The sequence below is a fragment of the Eutrigla gurnardus genome (assembly GCF_963514095.1).
Source record: "Eutrigla gurnardus genome assembly, chromosome: 1".
NCBI classification, from domain to species: Eukaryota; Metazoa; Chordata; class Actinopteri; order Perciformes; family Triglidae; genus Eutrigla; species Eutrigla gurnardus.
Window position 1 is genome coordinate 33,354,424 of NC_139915.1, and position 26,811 is coordinate 33,381,234.

At 44.6% G+C, this 26,811-nt stretch overlaps 1 protein-coding gene across 4 annotated transcripts in view; it reads left to right on the forward strand.

Moving 5' to 3' along the window:
- crtc3 (CREB regulated transcription coactivator 3) overlaps positions 1-26,811 on the forward strand; it is a 35,410-nt gene that overhangs the window by 4,719 nt on the left and 3,880 nt on the right. Inside the window, exons 3-12 of one of the 4 annotated variants that reach the window (XM_084010782.1) lie at positions 1,990-2,118; positions 8,038-8,099; positions 15,905-15,967; positions 17,212-17,315; positions 22,274-22,324; positions 22,415-22,500; positions 23,103-23,152; positions 23,802-24,022; positions 25,620-25,855; positions 26,204-26,443. In XM_084010782.1, coding sequence (XP_083866908.1) covers positions 1,990-2,118; positions 8,038-8,099; positions 15,905-15,967; positions 17,212-17,315; positions 22,274-22,324; positions 22,415-22,500; positions 23,103-23,152; positions 23,802-24,022; positions 25,620-25,855; positions 26,204-26,443 — 1,242 coding nt within the window. The remainder of the gene's footprint in view (positions 1-1,989; positions 2,119-8,037; positions 8,100-15,904; positions 15,968-17,211; positions 17,316-22,273; positions 22,325-22,414; positions 22,501-23,102; positions 23,153-23,801; positions 24,023-25,619; positions 25,856-26,203; positions 26,444-26,811) is intronic. The other 3 variants (XM_084010783.1, XM_084010784.1, XM_084010785.1) reach the window with 3 other exon arrangements.

The window sequence follows — 26,811 nt, forward strand, 5'->3', positions numbered from 1 at the left end:
GAAAACGCTTTTCATTCAGGCAAAAGCACGTTTGATGTCAAACTAAATGTTTCGTTTGAACGCCGCCTCCCTTGAACTCAAGGTCTTCTTCTCTTCCAGGGGTTTTCAAGGCCCGAGCACAATAACCCTCAGTTCTAAAGTCGTCTAGTCCCGTGGTTCACAAATGATTTTTGTCATGGCACCCAGAGCCCCTGATATTATTACATGGATTATTATATTATTGTCATATTAAACCATCAGTGATGGAATGTTACCGGGTGAATTCACTCAAATATCGTACTTACAGTGAGGACATATTTGAGATGCTACCCTGGCATACAGTAATATCGTCCAATCCCCGGTGAAAGGTAATTTAAAATGCATGAATAACAATTATATCTCGTGGCATGCGTAGCCCGTCCTCAAGGCGCCCACTTAGCGAAGCACTGTCTAACTAAAAACCACCATACTGGACCTTAAGGAGCCCAGACGGGCCTCTCCGGAGAGAGAATAACTCAGCTGCACACTCGAAAGAAGTAAAAAAGTTCAAGTGCAATAGTTCTCCTTCAAGCAGTGCAGGGCCTGTATCTTTGTCCGTTCTCTAAGGAGTGGTGCATGCTGGGAAACGGAGGCTCCCAGGTGAAAGTGCTCTTGTTAACTTGAAAGAATGGCCCTTTGAGGCGGAGCAGTAATTGCAGCACTGCGGTCAGAAAGCAGAAATCAATCCCCCACATGAAGGAGGGAGGGAGGGAGGGGGGCTTCTAGATTCCACTTCATGGTAACCATTGGTTTTGCTGCACGCAGAGTTCTTAATGCAGCCCGCTGAAACTCACAGGAACTGTTGTTTGGTATTTTTGTTCATCTAAATCTCCGATCTGCAGGTCGTGTGCAAGTGTGCACACGATCATCCATCAAATGTGGGTCATATATGCAAAGTCAGAGGCTGTTGTCTGTATCGGCAGCAGTGAAAGTGTGAAGCGTGTGGTGGGTTCAACGTGGTCATAAAGGAAAAAAGTACAAATTTAAAGCCGGCGTGATCTAATGCATGCAAATGTTGATGCTTTGAATTAAAACTGTGAGTGGCATTAAAAAGTCTGCTTGTTGCTCGATCGTTTGTCCAAACCGACATCCCAACACAGTTCAGACGGGATCACGACGGTTTCACAGCAGCAGGTGTTCCAGTTTAACGAGTGACCGTGTTAACTGGTGACTTTCAGCCCCGATAGGTTGCTCGTAGTTTACATACGTTAAAACGCTCAGCGTAGATAAGTGATTGAAGGCTTTTTTTTTTTTTTTTTACGAGGACACCTGCATGTTCTGTTGGTGCCGCCGTCGCTACGAGCAACCGTGGGATGAGTCACCGGTTAACACGGTCACTCGTTAAACCGGAACACCGGCGGGCCGGCTGCAAGCAATTAAACGAGTGTTTGTAGCTCCCGTTTTAAAAGTCAATTAAGTGTCCGTGTTTGTGAATAATCTATGTAACGTATTCATCTCATCAACACTCAGACCTGGTGAAGTCCATTTGTTTAGGCTGCATTCTCCATCTTTGTGTTTTTAATGTTCTTGCGTAACACTTCTACACATCATCATTTACTGCAAACTGTAAAATAGAGCTCTATTAATCTATCTATTCACTCTTGACACTGAGTGTTGAGTCTTTTCATCCGGTTTCTCCGCTCCGATGCACTACTGTGGCTTTCAACGCTGGCATTTTGGATTGAAAGCGTTCGAGAGAAAGAAAACGTCTTTGTGGCCGTGACTCACGGCGTACTTTCAGTGTTTCTAAACGGCGCGTTTAATTGTACCTTTTGTGCCCGTGATGTCGACACTTTTGTTTTTTTTAAACGCAGCGGCCGTCACATGACTATGATAATAGCGAGTGATTGTTTCGGTAGAATGCAGTAAAGTGGTTTATAAAAGACTTGAGTTGAGGCTTGAATAGGAATAAAATATCTTCGCCTGCCAACCTTTCTAGATAATGTTCAGCGTGTGACGTGTCTTTTTCAGGGTGGCTTTCCATCAGGACTGGACTGTGCCAGAGGGACCCGCCACCATGGGCTGGTCGAGAGGGTCCACAGGGACCGCAACCGCATCAACTCCCCCCACCGCCGACCCATGGACAAGCACGGACGGCAGATATCCTTCCCAGCCTTAAACCCCCCACGGTGGGACACCTCAGGGTAATCGCTGATGAGGAAGTGGGTGTTGTGGCTTCCAGGTGGTTGGCCTTTCCTTTCTTTCTTTTTCCATGGCGTTTTTTTTGGTCTTGTGTGGTGTGACGACACTTTTAGCGGCGCAGGCGGCCGTAGCCTCGGGAACGTCTTTAGTCATCGTGGTGGTTTTGAATTGTGACGCAGAGGCAGTGCGCTTTACTTACGCCTAAAGGTGCATCGACAGGAGGAGATCCTCTGAATACGCACTCAGGGGGTGTGTGTGTGTGTGTGTGTGTGTGTGTTGCATGTTAGTGCAGCACCAGATGTGATTTTATTTGTTTTATTTTTTATGAGGAAGCTGCCAAAGGGTCTAATTGTAGCGGTGATGACATGCAGAGTGAGCAACATAAGTGTGAGTGTTTGCACAGCTCTCAGCTACACCCTTTAAAATCCACGTTCCCAGAGTCACTTCGTCTCCTCCTGCTGCTGCTTTGGTCACACGTTGTGTATATAATCCAGGGTTTGTACCTTCTAGTCAACGTGAACGTTGTCACACAAGCGTTTTGTGTCGGAATCCATCACGGCGGCGTCTCACGTAGTCCAGAATGATTCAGTAGCTGTTTGAAGTTGGAAAGTAATGGATTACCTTCTGTCAATTTAAAATACCGTCCTGAACATTACAGCAGTGCTGTGTAGGTGTGAGCATAAGGGCACGGGGCGGTACGAAAAACTCTTAAAATGGCACTAAAACATTGGAATCACTTTACATTTTGTTATAAATAAATATTTTTTAGCAACATCCTTTTTAGTTTAAAAAAAAAAATCTTAGCAATCATAAGGTCTCCCTGAATAGATACATTATAGATACAAATTAAATATATATTACTAAAATGTATATATGTTTATATCCTGTTTTTAAAAATCCAGCTCTATGTTTCACTTTCACTTACATGATAGTGAGAAAGACCGATTTCTTTTTTTAAATTCACCGTGATAAACGTATCGTGTTTTTTATCTGGATCTGTGATAAAATGCTCTATCGTTCCTCTTCTCCTACGTCTATAATATAGCTATTAGTAGTCATTTCATCCCTGTAAAACATGTAATATATGGTTCTTTTTTTTGTGAATTTCATCCCCGATCTGGATTCACACCCAATATGTTTCATTTCCATTGCGTTGCTGATCCATGATGGCATGTGAACAAGCCGATCTGTCGATTCCCCGCCGTGAGACACAGACGAACCCGTCACTATGGCGTGTGATGCTGCAGAAGAGTCCGTCCCCCGTCCCCGCCGCGGAGCACCACGGATGCGTAACGCGACGGCCGTTATGATGCATGCCATATTTCGAGGGAAACATTCCACAAATCCACACGAGTGTTTCTCACACCGTCGGTGCGCTATGACATCATCGATGAAGCTCGCTGGTTTCTACGCGTTTGTGAAGCGTGGGCAGCGTTGATGTGGATGTAGACTGAGGTGACCTACCCTGAGTGGGATGTTTGACCCTTTTAATTGCACTTGAGCAGCAGGGTCATTATTTAATCAGGTCAGGTGATCTCTTAAACGTTCCTGTGATGTAGAACACGCTGTAATGTACGTGCCGTGGGTGGAGGCAATCCTGTAGTTGGCTCGTGTAGTGTGAAGTGGGCGGTGTTGGTAACACGTGTGTGTGTGTGTGTGTGTGTGTGTGTGTGTGTGTGTGTGTGTGTGTGTGTGTGTGCATGCTGTGTGTTCCTATAGACGATGTGGTCATATTGCTGTAAAGGTCACCGGTGGGAGAGGTAGTTGGTGCCAAAATAAACAGGACTGCAGGTCAGAGTGGACACCGCGGTGTCTCAGTCACGAGTGCGTTTGTCTTAGCTCTGCAGAGGGAACGATGCCCTCTCTTCACCTCCAGAATGAACTGTATTTATTTAATTGCATCCTTTGAGAACAGCGTATGGACGTTTGTCGGAGCAGGCCTGTGTGTTTACAGCAGTCATGGTACGAATATAGCGAGTGTGAAATTGACCACAAGAGACAAGAGGTCTGCTTGGCAGAAATCCATCTTAAGTAGATGAACTCGGTGCTCTACATCAGCTGTTTATTCCATTGGGTTAGCAGAAAGAACCGCAACGTAGTCCTAAAACGTAATATTCTTTACCAATAGAATCATTCATGAATGGTGTCATTACATAGTTTGACCAGCAGAGAGAAAATAAAATATCAAGGTGAATGATAAAAAAAACAAAACATGAATGACAACATTAAAATCGTAAGAAATAAAATAAAAACGGTAAAATAAGCAAGAAACTCAGATAAAATCAGGGGCTTTCTGATAAAAGTGTATACGTTATTGCATTTGGTGGAATATGTAATGGTGTCAAAATAACGCAAACCGAAAATGCCTTTATTTTATATGGCAATAGTTATTTAAAGTGAGCAGTAGCTTGCACACAAAAACCTAAATGATTAGAAAGAATATGGATGTAATGTGATTACTTAGGCCGCGGTTACGCTTGATATGAGATCTGAGCGTCCACGCTTGGCGCTTCGGTTCGGTCTGATCAGATAGCGATCGGGTTTATTTGTGGTAGGAAATAAAACCATATTTAATTTACCATGAATCCCTCTGTATGTTTGCTGCTTACTCTTCCTTCCTGCAGTATTAGCAGATAGATGCGTCAGAGCGTCGCTAAACGCACGACCCTGCAAGTTCTTAACAACTGCATGCAAGTCGCGTAGAACAGATTTTTACATTTTTATTCCTGAAATGAAAGAAGCAAAGTTTCATCCCATCATCGAGGCCGGCTCTCAGTATGACAATCCAAAAGGTCTGACGTTGGGAGTATTTTTAGTTCTTGTGCTATTCAACAACTTCTCACACAATGAGTTTTAGTGTGTTTCTGGGAATCCCCCCCCCCCCCCAGAAAAGCGAGACATAACCGTTAGCCCTTCATCCAATCCACACCGTCTTCGCCCAGCGTCTCGGCCCGTCTCCTCGGCAGCCGGACCAAAAGAAGTGGTCACGGTGGCGTCACGGGAAGAAATCGACAGCGCTTTGAGGGGAATCGGCCGTAACGAAACCCAAGGAATGCGAGCCTCCAGCAAGCAGTGCTGACGTGGTTAATAAGGTGAAAACATGCACACAGCGGCATGTTTGTGTGATTTAAAAAAACAAATGATGCGGGTTGATATTGTACAATATGGAAGCGCCGTCAAAAATGCATTTTTTTAAAAAATGGGTCACTGTGTCCCATGTTCACACAATGTGATGCCGTAGCATCACTAATAGTCCTTGTGCAAATATTCTAACTGTCTGGACGGAGGATAAATTCTTATTTCAAGGCTGCCCCATAAACATAATGACATACTTTATGTATTCAGTGGCGCCTCGAGGAAAAAGTCTTGCAGAAGGCGCTTCCCTGTCAATGTTAGTGAGCTCTGTTTTTTGGGGCCCCTGGGTAATTTAGCTCTGCACGTCCTCCGTTTTCCGACAAACAAGCCCTCTCAAAGGGATGTAAAAGTGTTCGAACTAAAATCAACTATTAGAAATGTATCCGGAAGCACAGGCTCGAGTTAGGTTCAAGTTCTGAGGTTTGAAGGTCAGGCGTTCCGGCTTAAACCGGTTTGACTTTATGCAAATCTGGCGTTTGACTATTATAACGTTTATTCTGGCAAATGAAAAAAAAACATTCTGCATCTGCAACCTGGCGGTAACAAGTTGTGGTTAAGTGGCAATAAGCAACATGACGATGTGATTAACATACTATGCCTGTTAAATGGACTTGTGTGTCCGTGGGTGTGGAGAAAAGGGAACAAACACTAAACAACACACGAAGTTCATTGTAGTGAATTTCCAGTATCGGGATAATCATGAATATCGTCACGAGGGAACCGAAAAGGCTCGTTATTATGATGGAGAAGTGGGGCGAAAGAAAAATACAGGAATTACATTGTGTTGCTTTTATTTTACTTGTATTTATCTTTTATTTTATTATATATGATTTACCTTATTTAAGATCGTTCACTCAAAAGGACGCTCGCTCAAGAAGGTTGCATGCATTTTTTTAAATACTAAAGTGATGCCAGTATGCCTTAATGCCACTTGAAGAGTTTTACTTATATTTTCATAATTATGGGGATAATATGTGGAGAATCTCACCTGTTAATGAGAAACACCTTCTGGTGCTGCTTTTCTTCACTTCTAAGGCGACGACGCAATGATTTTTCTTGAACGTTGCTGCTTCGAGAGTAGGACCCCGCCCAGTTTGAAAAGTTTGTGTTTATGTTTTTTGTGAAATCATATAAAATGACGGATAAAAGGGAGCGGCGTTCCCAGCAGCCTTCTCCACAGAACAGAATCAATTAAGCCTGGCAGCGGAACCGTTATCTGCTGCTCAGAGTGCTTTAAGTGACGATGACGAGGAACAGCACAGCGTCCTGGAAAACAACACGGACATGTGGTAGAGCCGTGTGTGGCTCATCCAATCACAGCGCTCCATTTTTTAAAAAGTTGTTTGTGGCTGCTGATCGGTTAACGGAAGTAGGAGATGTCTGAGTGATATCAGTGCCGTGTAGTTTCTGCATTCACCCTGCTGCTGTTCTAGTTGCTGAATGAGCACATGAACCTCGTAGTTGTGTGTATTTGAAAAGGGGCGTATCACATGTTTTGTGTGAGACGGGTTGATAGCCGGGCTCCAGTAAATCTGTCTCACTCACCACTGATAATGATTCTGTCCAAGGCCTGAAAACACTGGCTGTCCTTGTGTGGCTCTCGGCGTCTGCTTTCATTTTGTTTAGTGTTGATTGGTCAACCCTTTCTCCCCGACGCCCCCCCCCCCCCCCCCACAAACAACACACTCTAAAAGGCCGACTGTTGTCAGGACCAAACGCCGCCCTGCTGGAGTCCTGCCCTTCCACAGACAAAGCCAGGAACTCTGCCTCCGCGTCCCAGTAGTAAATCCAATAATGCCGCCATTGTTTCATTAAGGATTTGAAAAAAAAGGCCGCTCCATTGTTCACACTCGTCTTGTCGCCGCTACGGGGCCTTTGATGAGACTGTGCTTTACGATATGAATGCCGTCGTCTTGTTAAACTCTCATCATCTTGAGATGTGACGTCAAGCTGCCGAACGTGTGAAGTTAGAAGAAGTCTTTGTTTCATTTTTAAATGACAAGAAAAGAGTCCGACCACAGACACGTCGTCTTCGTTTTCTGATGACGTTGAAATGCAGAAGTTCCCATGAAATCAAAATCTTCAAGACTTCACTTCTTAAATCACATACAATCACATTCACCAGATTCTGCCCTAATAATGACAAAAAAAGTAGTTTAGTAAGCAGAGATTTAATTATAAATATATGTTTTAGATCAGATCCCCAGTCATATTGTTCACCTATTTAACAATATATACAAATAAATGACAAAAATATATATTTTTATATCACGATCCGATCAACATTCCTGTAGGAGTACCAGTAAAATCATCACATCCACCAATCAACCTGCAACTATCAGTGACATTCTAAGCCCCGCCCCTTTTAAAGGAGTCCAATCAAATGTGAAAGGCTTTTAATTTAGATCCCTATTGTATTTCTTATTTTCATTGCACATAGTCACCGTTACATCAGCTCCTCCTTTTTCTTTTTGTTTTTTTGCAGCCAGGATGAGACATTTATTTTATTTAACTTAATTAACTTTGAACTGAAAACACGGGTTTAAGTTGTAACGATGTCGTGGTAGCGACCTGTCAATCACAAGGAAGCCCCGCCCCCTAAAGCATACGCTGCTTTCTGGTCTTTTTGACTGTAAATGAGTATCATGCCGTATCCAGTAAATATCCAGAATCAAAGAGCCGTTGAATGTGAACGCTGCATGTCGCTGTGATGTTGGTGTGTTTCCCTTAACTGAACCCTACATGGAGAGCTCTCCCTACGGAGCGGTGTACCTGTCCCCACCTCTGGACAACAACTGGAGAAGGTGAGTAAACCAGCTTCTTGTTGTGCTGCTGACAGACCGGCCGTTGTCTTCCTCCCCTTCCTTCCACCCTAACTCGCTTATTTCACAACAGGAGCTGACGTTTCCTGTATCAAGCCTCTTGTCTTTTCTTTTACATCCAGCCATTTTTGATCAAACGACAAATACAGAAATATCTACAATCTAATGGATGTCCAGGGGGCAGACGTGAGGTTGTTGACCTTCATTGTTCATGCACAAATGTTTCAGGTGCTGTGTTGCCCCCCCCCCCCCCCTCTACCTAAACATGTTTGACAGATAGTCTTTTGCTTTTAAAGGTCATGCCCAGCAGCAGCAGCAGCCCCACTGTTCAGGGCTTGTTGTTGTCACAGCACCACGTTGCATCTTCAAAATCACGATGCAAACACTCGCCTTGATGTGAGCTGCAGGAGCTCTTCTTCCCAGCTCAACGTAGAAGAGACGGCTTTTTCCTCGCTGTTTTACAAGAGTGTGATAAAACTGGCTCAGCCAAGCTCCTCCCCCTTTTGCTCTCCACACTTGTGTGTTGTGTGAGCGCGGGCTTTGGCCAGCTGCCAGTCACCCTGCCTGCTCTTCCTTCCACAGCGTACACCAGCGTACTCTTTCTCTGTAAGACGTGAGTAAGGCTCCACGCCCTCCCGTCATCGTTGACAGCGCAAAAAAAAAAAAACAGGTCGGCCGACAACATCCTCACACAGCAGCCAGACGTTCCCCGAGTGGGCGTGTGTGTGCAGACGTTCATGTCGTGTTTCACTTTCCAGACTGCGTTTCCCGATTTGACATTTGAGTGTCATGTCAGCTAAAAGTGTGACAAGCATTTGTACTTTTGTACAATAATTAGCATTTTCCGGTCGCTGTAAAGTAAACCTGGAGCCTGTTTTGCATTGTTTGCCGTACACGCTCTCTGCAGACATGAAGCCGTCCTCCTTTGTGGTTTCACAGCTACGACCGGAAGCTCCCCCTTGCTTTTCAGAAATCGACAATAATATTTTCATGTCACCTTGTGAGATGGCGCAGCGTTTATCTGCTCATCTTTTGAACGTTTCTCCTCCACCCCTCCCTACAGATAAACCTTGTTTGTGTGATTGGCATCAGCTCTTGTCGAGGCTCTGCAGGCCGAGTCTACAGCCTCCTGCTCCAACCTGCAGCAGATTGTTGTCACAGTGTGTAACGGGGATGAACTTCCCCCTCAGCGGTGGATTTTGGCTCATTCGCTGTACTGTCGGAGGCAGATATACCAGTTTCCCCTTTTTACTGCTAGTCGTAGCTTTAAGAGCTGCTGGATCAACACCGATCTTTCAAAGGAAGTTTTTAGTTTTCTTAGCTTTTGAGTTGCTCTTTAGTTTTGATAATGTAAGAGCTCTGATGTGATAGCTTGTATTTTTTTTTTAAAGGTGCAGCCAAGACAAACCAAAGCTCTCAGCTTATGTTTAGTAGCTCACTCACTGTGCTCCTGCTATGTTTAAAAAAAAGCTGGCTGGTAAAACCCTCGTAAAATGTAGGCATCTGGCACCAAGTCTGTATACAGGAAGTGGACGGAGTCCCAGTGACATCATACTCTCAGTTTTGAAGCCTTAAATTGTGTCTTTCATGCAATCGGACTTCTTTCTGTAACCAGAGGAGTCGCCCCCTGATGGCCAGCGGAGAGAATGCAAGTTTAAGGGCGTTGGCTTCACTCTTTAGACCCGGAGGTTGCCGTCTGACCTTGGAGGGATATCTTGAGTGAATTAGACTTTTATGATTCGTGCTTAATAAGCCGACTCTGAGCATTTGAAAGAGTAGAAACGGGTAAAAGAGGCGATTATGTTGCAGCAGGAGCAGCAGGATGCCGATGTGTTAGCTGAGGTGTGACATGAGGCAGACGGTATCTCCTGGAAATCAGAACAGGAAGCCCTCACAGACGAAACAACAAGCTCACATTTCTAACAACCGCTATCGTCGTAGAAAAGCAGCGCAGAACATTTTAAAGCCAAAGGTCATATAGAAATACAATCCCGGATTTCCCCTAAAAATAATTTGCAGTGGTGTTGCACCGTCGTAGAGCAGCACAGCGGCGCCATCATTCTAGGCGTGTTCTCATGCAAGCGCAAATTTGTTGTACACACTTTTTGATGTGTAATAGTTGCATAATTCCAGGGTGTCCAGGCAGATTAAAATCCACAATTAAATATCTAGTTCAACATTGTATCACGGTCAGGGTCGTTTTGATTTCATAAATCATGATACAACAGAAATATCTAATATTCAAGTGTCCTTGTCCTCTAACCTGCATATGTGAGCAAAATGAATAAGGTTCCTTTTTGCACAATCTGTGTTGTGGCTTCCTGACGGAGCGTCTCAAATGAAGACATAACACTCTGTTGGAGACGGGGAATCAGAGTCCGGAGACAAGTCAAGTCCTTTTTAGGGAGGCTCTCGGTTCCCAGTAGCCTGCTGGGGAAATCCAATTGAATAAAATTATCTTTTGACACCGGTCCAAGAGGAGACAAAAAAAACACCAAACATTTTCCTGATCGCTGCCTCGACTTAAAGGGAAGATGTGCAGCTTTTATGTGGCCGTCCAATCAGCGATGACGGTTAAATGCAGTCAATTGAAGTATTAATTTCCCCTCAGTGTGTGTGCTATATTGACCCAGAAAACTGAGTTCTCCTGCCCTCGGAGCCGTGCCAGCCGTGCCTGCGTGTACCCAGCATGCATTGCGTGCGAGTTTCTGTCCCGCCGACCGTATCCTCTTTCACACTAATGCACCCCACGGCCTCGGCCTCGCTCGGCCGTGTACTCTGGCATCGATGCATAAGATTGAATATCCAAAACATGCTATTATTGCTATTGGAAATGTAGCTTGCTGTGTTTTTGCTTTACTTTATTTACTAGAGAGATTTAAAGGCCGATACAATAATAGTTTGGAGCAGGAAAAAGCCGGTTAATCGATACCTAAAACGTTTGTAAAATGTGCTATTGCTGCCGCTTAATGGGTCAAACCAATAATCAGTCGACCTCTGTTATTTAACTTGAGAATGATAATTATAATTCAAAGATACTGAACATTAGATGCTAACTAAATGCTAACTATGTTCTATATAGACCACACCCCCTGGCTACTCGGAGGCGGAGACTGGAAGCGACCTGTAGTCCTTCCTCACCTCCAACTGTGTCACTCCCGGGTCACATGACATCGTTGGGAGCAGAAAGAACAGGTTTTGCGGTTAGAAACTCAACATAGCACATGCACTGAGAAACGACTACATGCACCATCAACGCTGATTGGACGTCCACATAAAAAAGTGGTGAATTTTCCTTTTTTTTGTATTCATCCATCTAAATGGTCTTGCAGCGAGAGGTAGATCCCCTCCTTGTCTGTCTTGGGGGGCGGGGCGGTGAGTGTTTACGACGGCGACCACATCTGCACTACATTACAGCTGGTCGGCTTCTGGAGAGGAGCCACGGACCTCTTTAACCGTTTCGGTGCTTTAATAATCACGGCGGCGGCCGGCTATGTGCCGCCCACCCGGCCCCATGAGCGGCAGCGGCGGTGGGCTCGCAGCAGGAAGCGTGCGTGTTTGGGAAGGCGGAGATCACATTATATATTTGTTTTAACTGCTGCGTGTTTGTATTGAGATGACTCACGCCGAGCATCCCGTTCTCCCATAGATCAGAGTGGGCCGGCGCTGAAGGATCATCAGGGCCTGCCCGGGATGTAGTTCACATAGCCTTTACCCGCTCTGTGGCCAGCAGTCTGGCTCCTTTTATTATCCCTCTGGATTCTGGGAGTCCAACTTTGTCCATCTGTAGTGTGTCAAACCATGATTTTTTTTATACATCCACCATCTGTCCTCTAGAGCAGTTTGGCCCAAACTTTATTCTATGAACACGCTGTTTAAAGAAGACAAACCATCACAACCTAATAGACTAGAAAAACATAAACAAAGGCCTGTAAATCATGAGCAGAGCACATGTGTATGTAAATAAACGTACTTTTGTACATATATGTCAAAGAATACAATCTCCAACGACCCACCTTTCTGGTCCCAAAGTGTAACTCAAAGAACATCGCCGTACTCTGGGAAGAGGGTTTCCTGTAGGGGATTGGTTCCTGGAGTCCTCCAGGCATCCTAGACCATCTGTTTCAGGGTCAGAGCCTCAATCCAGTCCCACGCCCTCCTCCTCTTCCTCCTCCTCTTCCTCCTCCTCCTCTACCATTCACCCAGCTTTTGGCCTGCTATTCCCATACCAGCCTCCCTAGGGATGAAATGTCCAGCGAGGTTCCCTGGAGAGGGAGGGAGGAGAGGTCTTAATAGATTCTCTTTAAGAGAGCTCATTGTGATGATGCTCCGAGGGCTTTGGTCCTCCATCCAGGTGGTCCAATCACTGCCCTACTGTACAAAGTTATTAAACTGGGTTCTCGACCAGTCTTGCGTCCAAAACCACCTGTTTTTTGACATATCATTACAAAATGAATAGTTTCCCAGTGTAACGACTATAGGATAAGGAAAGTTAGTGTTTAGATTACTTTCCTTTAATGTCGGCCATCACTTTGACCAATAGGAGCACAGAACGAAAGAGGGATGATGTTACTGTGGCAACAGCAGCCCCCGCCGAGTCACAGCCTTTACGACTAACAATCACCACCGTCGTACCTGACACAAACATCACGTAGTCGAGCAGATCTTATGATTCAGGCTCGTTACTGTAAGAGAATGCAAGTTCTTTGCAGTCTTTGGTGGTTTTTGGGCTCCGAGGAAGGCCGAGTTGTCTGTTTCCACTCTAAAGTAGCTGAGCCTGGATTCTAAATGTGTACTACATGCTTGTTAGCCGACATCCTTAATTAAATGCGTGTTTAAATTCAACGTAGATTAGAGACACGTTCTCGACATCAGAGAGTCGAGCAGGAAAGGGCTGATGGCAGTAACTGATTAAAACACCAATCATTATGTCATGGGGGGTGTTGGTTGGGCAGAGTGCCACAGCTCAACTTTATATATCTCTATATATAGAGTGAAAAGGCTATTACACCCTACAGTGTTAGGCCAAGAGGCTAATTAAGGTAATTTAACGCTTTATAGTTTGTCTACGGCTCATCAAATGTCATATGAAAGGACACGGCTGTGTAGAGACCCAGGCTTTAATGCTGCATCATGTGGGACGTTTAGCTTTATTATAGCATTGGTTTTAGTAGCGTGTTTATGCAAAGGTGTTTCAAAGGTTTTTAAAAAGCAAAACTGTTCAACTTTTCCTGATTTAACAGCAACCGTGGCCTCGAGTGACAATAGTGGCTGAACTGACTGTAATGTCAGATAAACAGCTGTATCTAACATTAGCCAACACAAGCAGCGGGTCATACCAGACCAAGTAAGGCTGAAGCAGCGAAAGGCTCCCGAGTGTACTGAATCTAGAAGGGGTGGGGTTTATTGCCTATGATCTCAACTTTTTAATATGCAGGAAGAAGGAATGTGTTATTTTGATCTATCAGAAGTGACAGAGTCTCGCTTTGAGTGCTACTTCTGGTTTATTGAGAAGATTCGGGGCCCCGGGATCAGTTCGTAGTTATTCGATGAATTGCTCATTGATGAGGGACTCCGAGAAAATCTAGTCCAGCACCTTCATGGTTTTAATTGATTGCATGCTCACATGGTACGTTAGGAAGACACAAGTATAATGTTTTAAAAGAACCCTTGGAGACCAACATAGACCTGTTTTTGTCTCATTTAATGAGAATTGATCAAACATAATTGAAAAGCCTACTTCAAAGCCAAGACCTTGAGGAACACCATAGAAGAAGTCAGGATGGGATTTGGTTCATAAAACTGTATGGAGATATCTGCAAGAATTGCATTTTTCGCTGATTTGAAAAGCGAGCATTTTCTGGTTCTGGAAACTGCTTGTTGTCAAACCGACCAAGGAAAGTTCTTGCATCCCCTGAACGTCTTCTGTCTCCAGTTTGTGGTCGTAAAGTTTCACGAGGCTGTGATTATCCTGGAGGTCACAACACCTCATTTTTTTATACGGTGACGTGTTTGTTTCTCGCTACATTGAAGCGGCTACTATGGAGACCAACATCATCACACATGAATGAAACCGGGGTCGCTGGATCCTCGAAAGTCTCTGCTTTCCAGTCAGACCCACTTTATTCAATTCAAGAGTGTTTAGGATAGAACGCAGAAATATGTAAATAGACCATTTTTTTTTGGAATTGGAGCCAAAAACTCAATGTTTCTTTGCTCAAAACTCCATGGCAACATTTTCATTGTTTACCAAAGCGTCTCTGCTCAGGATTAGCATGAAGTCGGCCTGATTTTGGATATTTGCATTTTCCCATACAGCTCTGGCGCTGGCTAACGTCTGGATAAGTTCAGTGGTTGCGGTGCATGTATGAAAGGGTCTGGACCCGAGAGGAGTTCCTGGGGTGCACCATCGCTCACAGGTGCCACCCGGTGGTCGTTTGAGCACACAGTAAACCGTCTATAAACGACTTATTATTTCACCTGCAAAATGAATCAGGAAAAGCTCCTCAAGCACAAGTCGGATTTGTATATTTCTGGTGTCTTTGAAGGCTAAGAAGCTAACAAATATGAATCCATTTGAGAGTGAAACTATTTCTGTTACGATTCCAGAGTTAATTGAATGTAATATAATCTAAATTTCGAAGGCACTATCAGGGCAGGTGTGGCTCCCATTGGAAGGTCGGTGGTTTGAATCCCGGCTCCTCCAGCTGAAGTTTCCTTTGGCAAGTTACTGAACCCAAAGTTACCTTTTGAAGGCTGTGCCATAGGCGTATGAATGTGTGTGAATGGGGAAACGGACTGAACCTTGAATAGTCGTAAAGACTATCAATGTCGGTCCATCTACCGTCATCACAGGTGTGATCATGTTCTATGGAGAGTGATGCAACGGGATGTCTTCTACTGTTCTTTACTACAACTCGGACTGTAAACATACAGTTTGTAAAGATGTACTCAGGCTGTTACAAATAATGTAAACTTCCCCCCCAAAATAAGCACAATAAACCCTAATATATGGGGTTATATCCAGGTCCATATAGTACCTGATGGATAATCAAATCCACACAGAGGGGAGGAAAGAACCCAACATTCCCATCAGTCATAACAACATTGTACTCAAAGTTGTTATAACTATCAGTAATACCAAGTTAAGTGCTGAGATCTGGGCTTGTCTTCTGTCTGTCTCCTGGAGATGTCATTGTGTTCCCAGATCTCTGCGTTTGTTTTCAGTACAAATGTTATCGTAAGCAAAAGAAATGAAGCCTCGGCTGAAAAGTGAAGTGGTCTGGCACCAACAGGAAATTCACCGAGCTGTGGTTACCTCTGTGTGCTTTCAGCCTGAGGGAGAGTCCAGGTCCCCTTTTTTTCTTTTTTTTAAATGCTGAACGCTTCAGAAACATCCACTTGGTCATTGTTGGCGCTCCATCGATTCAGGCTTTGGACAATGACCCTTCACATGGAGTGTTTTTCCCAGAGAGCTGCTTGTGCTGCTCCTCCACGGAGACGCTGCTCTGCAGGTTTTATACAACGTGGACTCAAGAGGCTCTGCTTTTTAACTTGAGCCTTTTAATTCCCCCTCATAAACGCCGGTATATACGCTGTTTTCCAAGCTCTTTTTCTTTCTCCCACAACAACTCATCGTCCTTTATTTGATTATGATTTATGTTTTCTTCTTCACAAGCTTCAAGGCAGGAACGGTCCAGGGGGTCTCTCTACTTTCAACCAGTAAATGTCTGTCGTCTTTCTTTCCCTCTGTCTCTCTCTCTCTCTCTCTCTCTCTCTCTCTGAAGGGAACAGCAGCCATGGACTGAGGAAAAACGGCCTGGTTTGAGATTAATATCACAACTCAACAGGTGACCCTTGACCCCTCCGTTTCTGTCTTTACCACTTCATCCCTCGCTCACGCAGACGCCGACAATTCTCTTCTTTGTCTCTTTCTTTTTTTTTTTGTTGCAATCTGTCCTTGGCTACACTGCGTCCTGGTTTCAATCCTTTCGTTGTTGTAAATCTCCGTAACATCTCAATAATCCCCCCATCCTTTCTTCCTTTGAAGCACTGAGATAGAAGGCCACAAATCTCAGTTTAAGACTGTTATGGTTGATTTATTAATTCTTTTTTTCTCTCTTTCTCCTGAAACATTAAGCAATCTCTTACTAACCCAGCTTTAGGATTCAAGGCGCTCTAACATCAACGCTCCTCATTCATTTTCTTACTTGCAGCCTTTTTTAACATCCAAGTGTCGTCTTTGTGAATGTCTTTTTTTTTTTTAAATGGTTGAGTTAAGTTGACCATTGAGTGCACACAGAGATGATTGACATTGATAATTGCTTTGTTTAAAATGAACTGTACTGATTGTGTTAACTTGAGGGTATGTGGAGGAATTTATTTTATAAATCTGTTGAATATGTCACATTGCACAGCACCGTAAATTAATAGGGTTCCGGCTTTTAATTGTGGATTATTATTATTATAATCTACAATTGAGCACATGCTTCTTTGCCCTTTTTGTGTTTTTAAATAAATAAATAAATAAATAATAAATATAAATTTCATATAGAATTAAATGCGGTACCGGTAATCAGAAATGTGATACAGCCTAATATTTTTGTATATTTTACATTTACACATTTAAAGTGTAATTTAAAATGTTCTAAAACTGTAAAAAAAAAAAAAAAAAAAAAAAAAAAATCTCAAATATATAGTATAGTGCAACTCATCACTAGCTGCCCATTTAAATTTGATCTTCACAAAACATTTTGTCAGACTTTATAAACGATATTTGACCTTGAGTCATATTTTGCCTGTTTCCCTGCATGGGTGCAGTTATGGATAACGAGCGTGTGATGATTTGGGGCTCAGCGAGCTGCAGATGTGTTTCCCTCTCAGACCGTTCAGAGCGGGAGGATGTTTCTCAGTGAGGTCAGCGTGAGACGCCAACGACTGCAGCCTGTGTGGAGGCAGAACAGGAAGCAGAATGACTCACTGACGTTACGGCCCGGAGAAATCCTCTGCCTCTGTCCAAGGTGCTGGAACGCTTTGCATAATTTTCCATCTTCTTCTTCCTCCTCCTCCTCCTCCTCCTCCTCATCCTACACAGAACCAACTCAGACTCTGCTCTCCATACAAGCGCTATGAACCCAAACCCTCAGGACCCCTTTGGCACGAACCAGCAGATGGGTCGAGGTCTCCCCCAGCGCAATGGTGAGACACACACACACACACACACACACACACACACACACACACACACACACACACACACCTCGCTTTAAAGAAAACAGTTTCTTTATTCAGGTGTCCTTAAATCCGTGTCAGCTTGGATCTTGTCCCTCTCTACGATAGCTGCACAATTTATAAAACTCTGTGTATAGAAGTTTTATAAATAGCTGCACAATTTATACCACTTCCTGTACACACCTCTTTATCTGAGAGGTGGATTTTTGGTGGTTAGTGCTGCGGAAGAGTCCCCTTTTTCTTTTTTTTATTGTATAAAATCTTACCATGTCATTGGTCTGAAGGTAGGCCCCTCTCAGTCCTGGTTCTGGTTCTCCCGAGCCCCCCTTTCCCTCCAGTGGGCCCCAGCAATGCAACCTGGGCCTCCAGGTGTGTGTGTTGGCTCCCATGGGGGGACCAGATGACGAGCCTTGAGAATAACTCTATAGAGACAGCCAACCTGCTGGTTGATGGTCTGGTTTACTCATGAAGTCAGATCGAGGCTTCGGTGTTAAACGGTTTCATAACCAGTCAAAAGTTCCTCACTTTAAATAAGTGATCATGTTTTTTCTGCTGGAGTCCTGATTGAAACGAAACTGGCATTTGCAGAACAGGAAACATTTTTTTTCTCAAGAATATTTCATGTTGATCAAGTCAGCAGTTTGTGTTTTAATGACGTCGGCGCCGCCTCGTCATCCTCTCGTATCCGTCATGGAAAGAAATTGTCCTGAACATTTTTAGTCACAGTTTTCGTAATACTGAACTATGTTTATCTAAAAAGGATGAATCAAATTCCATAGTGTCTTTGTACTTACTTCCCTGCTTATGATTATATTCTATATATTTGAATTTCTGCACGTCTTGCAGACCGGATGTGACATTGCTGTCTCGGATCCACTCAAACACATTGTGCTTTTGTTGAAGAGGTGCAGCCTTGCATTATTGTTTCTTGTTTAAGCTGCAGCGTGCTGCTCCTGCACCGGGCCCAATATCGTAGTAATCATGCTTCTTTATAGTGTTTGTGTTTCTGTCCTGCTGGTCATTCATTAACAGAGAAAACAGTCCGTCCAGCTGCTTCTTCAGTTTCATAAAGCCACTTGGTTGCACGCATCCAGTTCAAACCTTTGGCTGGTTTAAAAAAGTGTATACCTTTTGTGCAGTTGAATAGTAAATGGGTCCAAAAAGCTCTGCTGAGCTGTTTCCATGTGAGCGCCCGGTGTGTTGACGGCGTTTGTCATGAAGTGTGAAGCGGTTGAGAGACTCCTCACTGTGTTTAGCCAACAAGTTTAAACAGGATATTGCCTTAAGATGGGAGCCAAGTATGAGTTTGAAATACAAACAGAATGAGCCCGGTGCAGAAACATGAGTTACAGCACGCTGCCGGCTTCCAGTGACTCACCTTAGACCCAGTTGGAAATGTTGTGCCTGTGTCGTTGTTTACAACAATACATCATGGCAGGTATTTCATGTGTATTATTATTAGTAGTAAGTAATATATTGATTATTTTTCGTGATGCATCACAATAGGGCTGAGCAATTTTATCGATTCTGCTATATAAATCGATATTTTGTTTCCCAATAAAGTATAGATTTTTAAGCCGCTAGTATCGATACATAAATCCCTTTCATATCCCCCGTGTTTACCCCCCCGTTCGCTCTGCAGGAAGAGCGATTTGGTCCGCCAGCCACTAGTGTCGCTGTAGAGCAAGTTACCCGTCTAGATACTCCCTTTGCACAGACGCCGACGTCTACCTCTACCTGTTTGCGGAGTCAGAGCGAGGAGATTCAAGAAAATGGCGGCGAATATAAATCCAGCACCTTCGTGCTTAAAAGCAGACGTGTGGGAGCACTTTGGGCTTAAAAGGAAGAAGGAAAGTGACGACTTAGACAAAAGCATCGCGGTTTGCAAGCTGTGTTTTCCTAGTGACTTGAATTATTGGATGTTTTGGAGAAGCCATGGTACTATGTTTACTTACCTGGTGGCTAGACTGGTTACCTCATATGTTCAGTTTCAAGCTAAAAAAGCTGCACTTTTTAACTCTCCATTGTTAATTGTAATACTGCACTTTTCAAAGGCTTGTAAGATACAGTTTGCACTGTTTCAATAAATGGAACTAATTTTCTCAACACATCTTTGATTCATTTTGTCCAGCATTTGCAAGCTGTAGACTCTCTGTCCAGTCAGACACATCTTGTGTAATTTACGTTTTTAGTTTTCAGTTCAATTAATTCAATCCAAGTAAATGGAACACTCACAAGATGTCACCAAAATCACACTGTACCTTTTAAATCTTTCAGAAAATGATGTAAGTGTATCGAATCGTATCGAATCATATCGTTGACTGAATATCGTGATATATATCGTATCGTGAGCTGAATATCGTATCGTATCGTGAGATTAGTGTATCGCTACAGCCCTACATCACAAGTTCCCAGAGCCCACGTTGATGTTTTGTCGAGGCAGCGATCTTTTGGTTCTGAAAATGAAAGTGAAGCGCCTTAAAACTTGCATTCTCTCTGCTGGCCATCAGGGGGCGAATCCTCCGATTTGTTTAAAAGAAGTCTAGCAAAATGACTCAACTTCTCACTTGATTTATTACCTCAGTGAACATGAGTTTATTGGGTGGAGGTTTTCAGAGCTTCCCAGCTTTCTGGAATAAACCCGTTGTGGTTTCTGTTGGCTCCTTCGGACCCCGACCTCCAGCACACACCGGGGGTCGGTTTACAGCCGAGTGTGAGGCGGTCAGTACCTCCTAGTCGGAGGTCACTGGCTCTCTGCCGTGAAAAACTGGTGTGAGTCTCTGCCCCCGATGAGGGGATTTTCTAAGTATCTCGGGGTCTTCTTCACGAGAGAGATGGACAGGATGTTGGGTGTGGCGTCAGCCGTGATGCAGGCGTCGTACCAGAGGGTTGATGGTGAAGAGAGGGAGCTGAGTAGGAAAAGGAACGCTCTCGATCTCAGTAAATCTACGCCCCAGGCCAACCGTGACCTCTGCCCTGGATGAGCAGAAAGATGGCGGGTGCGTTTTATTTGTAGCTTCGTGCCGCTGGCTTCCATTGAAAATGACTTGTAGATTGTTGCTCTCTCGCTCCGAGTGTTAACATTCAGTCTCATGTCATGTCTGGTGGCAAAAATGCCAAATTCAAGGCTTCCGAAGCCGCAGTGCAGAAACTGAAAGATATACTGTTTATCATCACAGGAGACTGAGAAAACCATTTAATATTCTCCTTTCGGGAGACAGTGGGGGTTTCTTTGCTTGGAAGGACTACTTGATCAATTATTCAGCATGTGTCTGATTAAGTTAACGTTGATCAGGGACGCCTCGGGAGCCGCGTGGATGCAGCCTCGTTTCCTCAAGGCTCTGAGAATCAGAAATATCATTGAATCTGCCGTTTGTTTCAGCCCTGCCCTTGTGTCTGCCAGCACATCGCGAATAAAGCCGTCATAGTTAAGCTGAATAATAAAGAGATGATTATCATGATCACGTACACTACGGTCTTCTTGCTACATATATAGTCCACCAGCTCATGCTACACATAGCTCTCCAGGCTGTACATCCCCCCCGGGTCTCATCGACAAGTCTAAAGCTTTCCGTGGGTTTTCTCGAGTGCCGTTGAGACCCGGCGGATTTAAAGATGCATCTAGCTGTAAATTACGGCTGTGAGTCACAGCGCCGGGGTGGAAACACTCCGAGCAGAGGAGTTCAGGCAGTCTTGTTTTGCTGTGATCTGCTTTTGCTGCCAATTGTTAGTGGAAAATGAGCAACATCAGTCATAAGAGATCTAATGTTACCTCTGCAGCCAAAAGGCATCCCATTACGATTGCTTTAGGAATAGACCGTGACTCTTTTTTTTATTTATTTTTTATCATTTACAACCCTCATGTTGAGCATTTTCCATCCCGCTTTGTCCCGTTTTCAGTCCCAGTTGAGCAAAAGGCGAGCAGATGTAAATGATGCCCGGCCGTCGTGTCGCCTCATTGTTCAATCTGCTACAGCAGCAGCCGAAAAAATGTGCCCCTCAGAATGAATGAGCTGCGAGGCCTTGACGCACCAGGGGCGTGACGCATAACAAAACAAAAATGACGTGTGTCATAACTATTTGGACCGGCAGCGATGCAGATTTGCAACAGTTGCATCACTTTAAAAAAAAGAAAGATAGATGGGAACATCAACCACGATCCGACTGAGCCAGAGGAGCACCATCTGAGGTCAATTATCATATAATAAAGCTCTTTTATCGAGTGATTTTGAGTTCCCTCTGATAAAACAGTTACGAGTATATACGGTATATGTCTGGGGCTTTTATTGTGAAAAGCAAGAACAGAAGGAGTGGATCTCCGCTGCCTTCGCCGAGGTCGGTTCAGACTACAGAGCCTCTGTGTTAATATGAAATATCATGCATTTATATGAACGCTCATGACAAAAACATGCAAATAAACTCCAAAACCAGAATGCCCACAGTGTGCTGAGGCCTGTAGGGGAGAACGAGAACAACTGGGTGGGCTGAGTCCGAGTCTGGGTGATGACATGGACTTGAAAGAGACACCAAGACAAACCCCAAATATTTTCCTAATAAGTAACAGAGCGGACTGGAAGTGTTGTGGCTGAACCCCAGAGTGAGACACGGAGCAGTTAAAGGGAGGCATGTATATCTGGCATGGGGTTAACAGAGAGGAGCTCTTTGGTGGCGTGAGGATGAAACAAGGCGCTCTCTTTACTCCCCCCCCCCAGCTCCCTTCCTCCTCATCTCACTGATAACACCATGCCAGATCCCCAGCTGTTGTGTTTATTAAACTACGCAGTAATTGCCTGTTCCTTTTTCCAAGAGGATGATTCAAACAGCTGGTTGACATCAGATATCCTCTAAGGCGCCTCAGCTTTTATTTTGTTTTATTTCTCCATCAATCATCACCCGTTCTCCCTTTGTTTGTTTGTGTGGTGGAGGCTGGAACGCAGCGAGCGTGAACGAGGCGGAGGTGGACGGCTCCGGGAACGGTGAGTCGCACCTTCTCTTTCGTTAAGATGTGGCCAACGTTTGGTTTTCTGTCTGCGTTTTTACTAATTCTTCTTCGTCGTTGTCCGCAGTGTTCTCCTTCCCCACGCTGACCAGCGAGGAGAGTCTCATAGGCGTCAGCAAGCCGCTTCCCAAGCAGCTGTGGGAGGCCAAGAAGGTGAGAGGAAGTCGCTTCATCACTTCCTGCTTGATTGTGGAAGCAGGCTGCGTGGTTGCCATGCCGACTGTGAAAAGGGCTGGGATCAGGAATGTGTTTTTATCCAGATCATGATCCGAGACCTACGTTTGATAAATGATCCAGACTCGAGCCAGGCTTCTTCTTCGGATCCCGGTGCCAGTCCTGGCACGATGGGAACTGAACAGCGATTAGAACCGATTCGTCAGATTAGGGGATCTTGACACCTTTTTTTAAATCCTGCTGTGACCCGGTGGTGTGGAGGAGGAAGAGGATGGGCCACAGTCTAACATCTGGGATCCGGAATCTCCAGAACCACAACATTCATAGAGGAAATCTTGGACGTCAAACTAGGAAAAAAAACCAGTTAGCTTTAGTGAGGAAGTGTGGTTGTTAGGTATGACACATCCTTTTAAAGAGGTGTGATTGGTTGATCTGGGAAACAAAAGAACAACGCACTCCTTTTTGTAGCTTTATTGTACAGTTTCTATCCTTTTCTAGTATCTGTAAACCATGCAACGCTGAACTGACGATTTAAAATGCAGCGTCGGCTCGTTTTTAATCTAACTGTGATTCTGTTGCAGGTCCAGTCTCTGGCATCACGGCCAAAATCATGTGAAGTGCCTGGAATCAAGTGAGTCTTGTTTTATTTAAATAAACATTTATCTTTTTTGTTATTTGATTGTGCCGAATCATCATTAATGTGATGTCATGACACTCTCATCACCTCCAAGCGTTCTGAGATAAGAGTTATCACGTATCTGAGTCCTCGGCCGTCAGTCTCAGGTGTGACGACTTAGAGGCGATTGTCTCCGTGTTTTTATGTTGCCGGTACGTCTTCAGGCATAATTCAGTCTTCTGAAGAGGTTTAAGATTCTTAGAAAGATGTCCCGTCGATAGAAAAGAAAAACCAACATGACCTGCATTCAACTGCTCGGAGCTCTTTTTATTCACGGCATCTCTTTTATAGAGAGAGTGTGTTTGTCTGGGGTTTTTGGAGGCAAAGCATTTGTTGATTGTTTTGTGCTGTGTGCCAGTTTGTGTGTGTGTGTGTTTGTTGTGTGACGGACAACAATGAGTCACTGTTGCTGCTCATAATCTGTTAATGCAGCATATGAGCAGAAATGGAAATTAGAGACAATAATGGAGGAAATGAAGAGTGGGCGTAGAGAGAGGAGAGGCTGGAACAAGTGGACGGTCGTCAAAGAGACGTTTAATTACCCCACGTTAATCATGTATGTTACATTAATGCGATGGCTTCTGTGGTGCGTTTGTTGTTGCAGTATTTTCCCGTCTCCGGAGCAGAACCCCGGTCTGTCCCACTACCAGGGCTTGTTGAACACCAGCGGCTCCCTGCCCGACCTCAGCAACCTGCACTTCACCTCGCCGCTGTCCACGCCGCTGGACCCCGAGGACAGCGGGGGATACCCCAACCTCAGCGGGGGCAGCAGCACCGGCAACCTGCCGGCCGCCATGATGCACCTCGGCATCGGCAACTCCCAGGGTGGGTGCAGCGCCGCGTTGTGTTAGTGTGTAAACCCTTAAGACTCCTCACAGACTGGTTTACAGGTCTGTGTTTGTTTTCATGATGAGGGATTATTCATGGGGGAGAAGCAAAGTAAAAAACTAAAGTGATAATAGACTTCTGTTGCTTTAACTTAGCATAATAAAGTAGAATAATGGCGCCATCTTCACTAAGTCCCGCCCTTCTAGCGCAGACTGGCCAATCACAGCGTAGAACATAGGACTCTGCTCTTCTCATGCAAAGGTTGCAGGTCGTGTCCTGTTCAGACTGGTTTTGGTGATCCGGTGTTCGTTCTGGTTAAACGTTGTGTAATCGTGATCCTCGTTACCTGCAGAGGTTTCATTCTAGAATATTGCGTTTCTACGTTAGAATATCTGAGTTCGTTAGTACATTATGAACTAGCGTTAGCACTTCTATGCTACGCTAATTACTGAAGGTTAACTGAATGTAAACGCATGGAAAGGAATGCTTCTGTCTCTCGTGTCTTCATAGATGACAGATGCACTTTATTGATCCCAAATTGGGACATTTTTGGGATAAAATATCAGATATAAATATAGGATAACATTCTAGACACACGTGTGTCTTTAAGGGAAAGTAAGAAGATGAAAGTGTTTCGTCAGCTGACCTGACGATCACCTCACTCACATCAACTTCACTCTCCTCCGACCGTCACTGAAGAGCTGTTCCAACATTTTATCCAAATTTGGCTTCTTTTTTTTTTTTCCTCCTCTGTTTCTGTGCCTTTGTGTGTGTGTGTGTGTGTGTGTGTGTGTGTGTGTGTGTGTGTGTGTGTGTGTGTGTGTGTGTGTGTGTGTGTGTGTGTGTGTGTGTGTGTGTGTGTGTGTGTGTGTGTGTGTGTGTGTGTGTGTGTGTGTGTGTGTGTGTGTGTGTGTGTGTGTGTGTGTGTGTGTGTCATACTGGAAATGAATAAGACATGAGTTGTTTGTTTTTAAGCAATGTCTATCTCTGCTTTGGGACTGTCACTAACAGGGATTTGTGTCCTTGCAGGATTTTGGGGTTGTTGCCTAGCAACGCAACTCTAATCATAGTATACATTGTCATTCAGTGTGTTATCTGAATTTAAATACGTTTATCGTGTCCCTACTGACTGTCGGGACAAAAGAAAAGTCCCATTTAGTGAGTTGTAGACCTAGTAGTTTAAAAATCCTGAGTTATTTGAGGAGTCCAGGTTTTCGACCAAACGTTGAATGATCTCTCTGTGTCCGACTTCCTCCGTGTGAGATCCGATCACCCAGCCTTCCCTCTCTCCGTTTAGCTGCGTCGTTTAGTTTGGCGGAGCAGCCGAGTGAAAGAGGGCACTCTGACCCCGTTTCTGTCGCTACAATCAGCTCTTTTCTTTCCCCTCAGATTCCCCCTCTCCTCGTTCTCCTTTTCCTTCCCTCTGCATCTTTCCCTCCCTCGCCGGTCGCACAATCAAGTGTAGTGTTTTGTGTTCCAGCATGCTGGAAAATAGACTACATACCACATCATAACTCCCCCCCGTATCTCCAGCTGCCTTTTATGAGATTCACATTTCCACTGGTTTGCTGATGGATGTCTCATCGTCGTGCAGGTCTCTCCTCCTCTCTGAGCAATCCCTCCATCCAGGCGTCCCTCAACAACTGCCAGCTGCAGTCGTCGCTCAGCAACCCCTCCATCAACTCGTCCCTGCGTCTGTCCAGCAACTCCCCGCGGCGGCGGCCCGCTCCCATCAGCCCCCTCACCCTGTCTCCCGGCAGCGAGCAGCGCCGAGGCCTGGCCAAGCAGCTGTCTCCCACCATGTCGCCCTCGCTGTCCCCCATCACCCAGGTACACCCGCCGCCACGCCCCCCGATAACGGGGTCTGTTTACTGACAGGGATGTTCATGGAGGACGCGGTTACCTTCCTTAAAAAGGGATTCCAGGATGTTTACCTGCCATTTTTAAGAGTTTACATTGTTTTATTTACACAAAAAAGTGGAAAAAGGAAACAAGACATGCAGTTTTGTAGTTTTCACTCGTATAACATTTCTAATTTCTAATCTAAAGGGAGGAAATCCTCAGGGTTGTCACTTTAAATGCAGCTTCTATCAATCTGAATAGTCTGAGACTCTGTTACATCACGATAGACACACTTCAGTCAGTCTTTAGTGACTCCTGCTGGATGTCTCTGTGTAGGGAGTAGCTTTGGATACCAGCAACATGCCAAGAGAGCCGCCCCCACCCTACCCACTCTACCAGCAATCCCAGCATGCAGTGGACCAGGGCCGGCAACGGCAGCAGCAGCAGCAGCAGCAGCAACAGCAACAGCAGCAACAGCAGCAGCAACAGCAACAACAGCAGCAGCAACAACAACAACAGCAGCAACAGCCTCTTTCGCCCCTTCAGAGCATCCCACTGGACTTCAACACAAGCCAAGTAAGAAGTCTGTCTGTCTGTCTGTACATATATATACATATATATATATATATATATATATATATATGTATATGTATATTCTGTTTTAGTTTTATTATGCAGCAGGTCTAGGTGCTCTAAAAAATACCGTGAACGTATTGAAATGCTCGGTCGTCGGAGAAAGGAGCCGATATGGAAGATAACCGCTGTATTAGATTAGAATGACAGAATCCTCCTTTAAACAGCCTCACTGTAAAAAAAAAAACTCAGAGAAAGTCTAAGAAAACCTCTGTAGTACCTTCATGTTGGACAGCATGTCATAGTTCAGTTTGAATCATTAACGGGTCGTTAATGATTAGAAGTCAACCAGTGAAGTTTATTTTTATTCA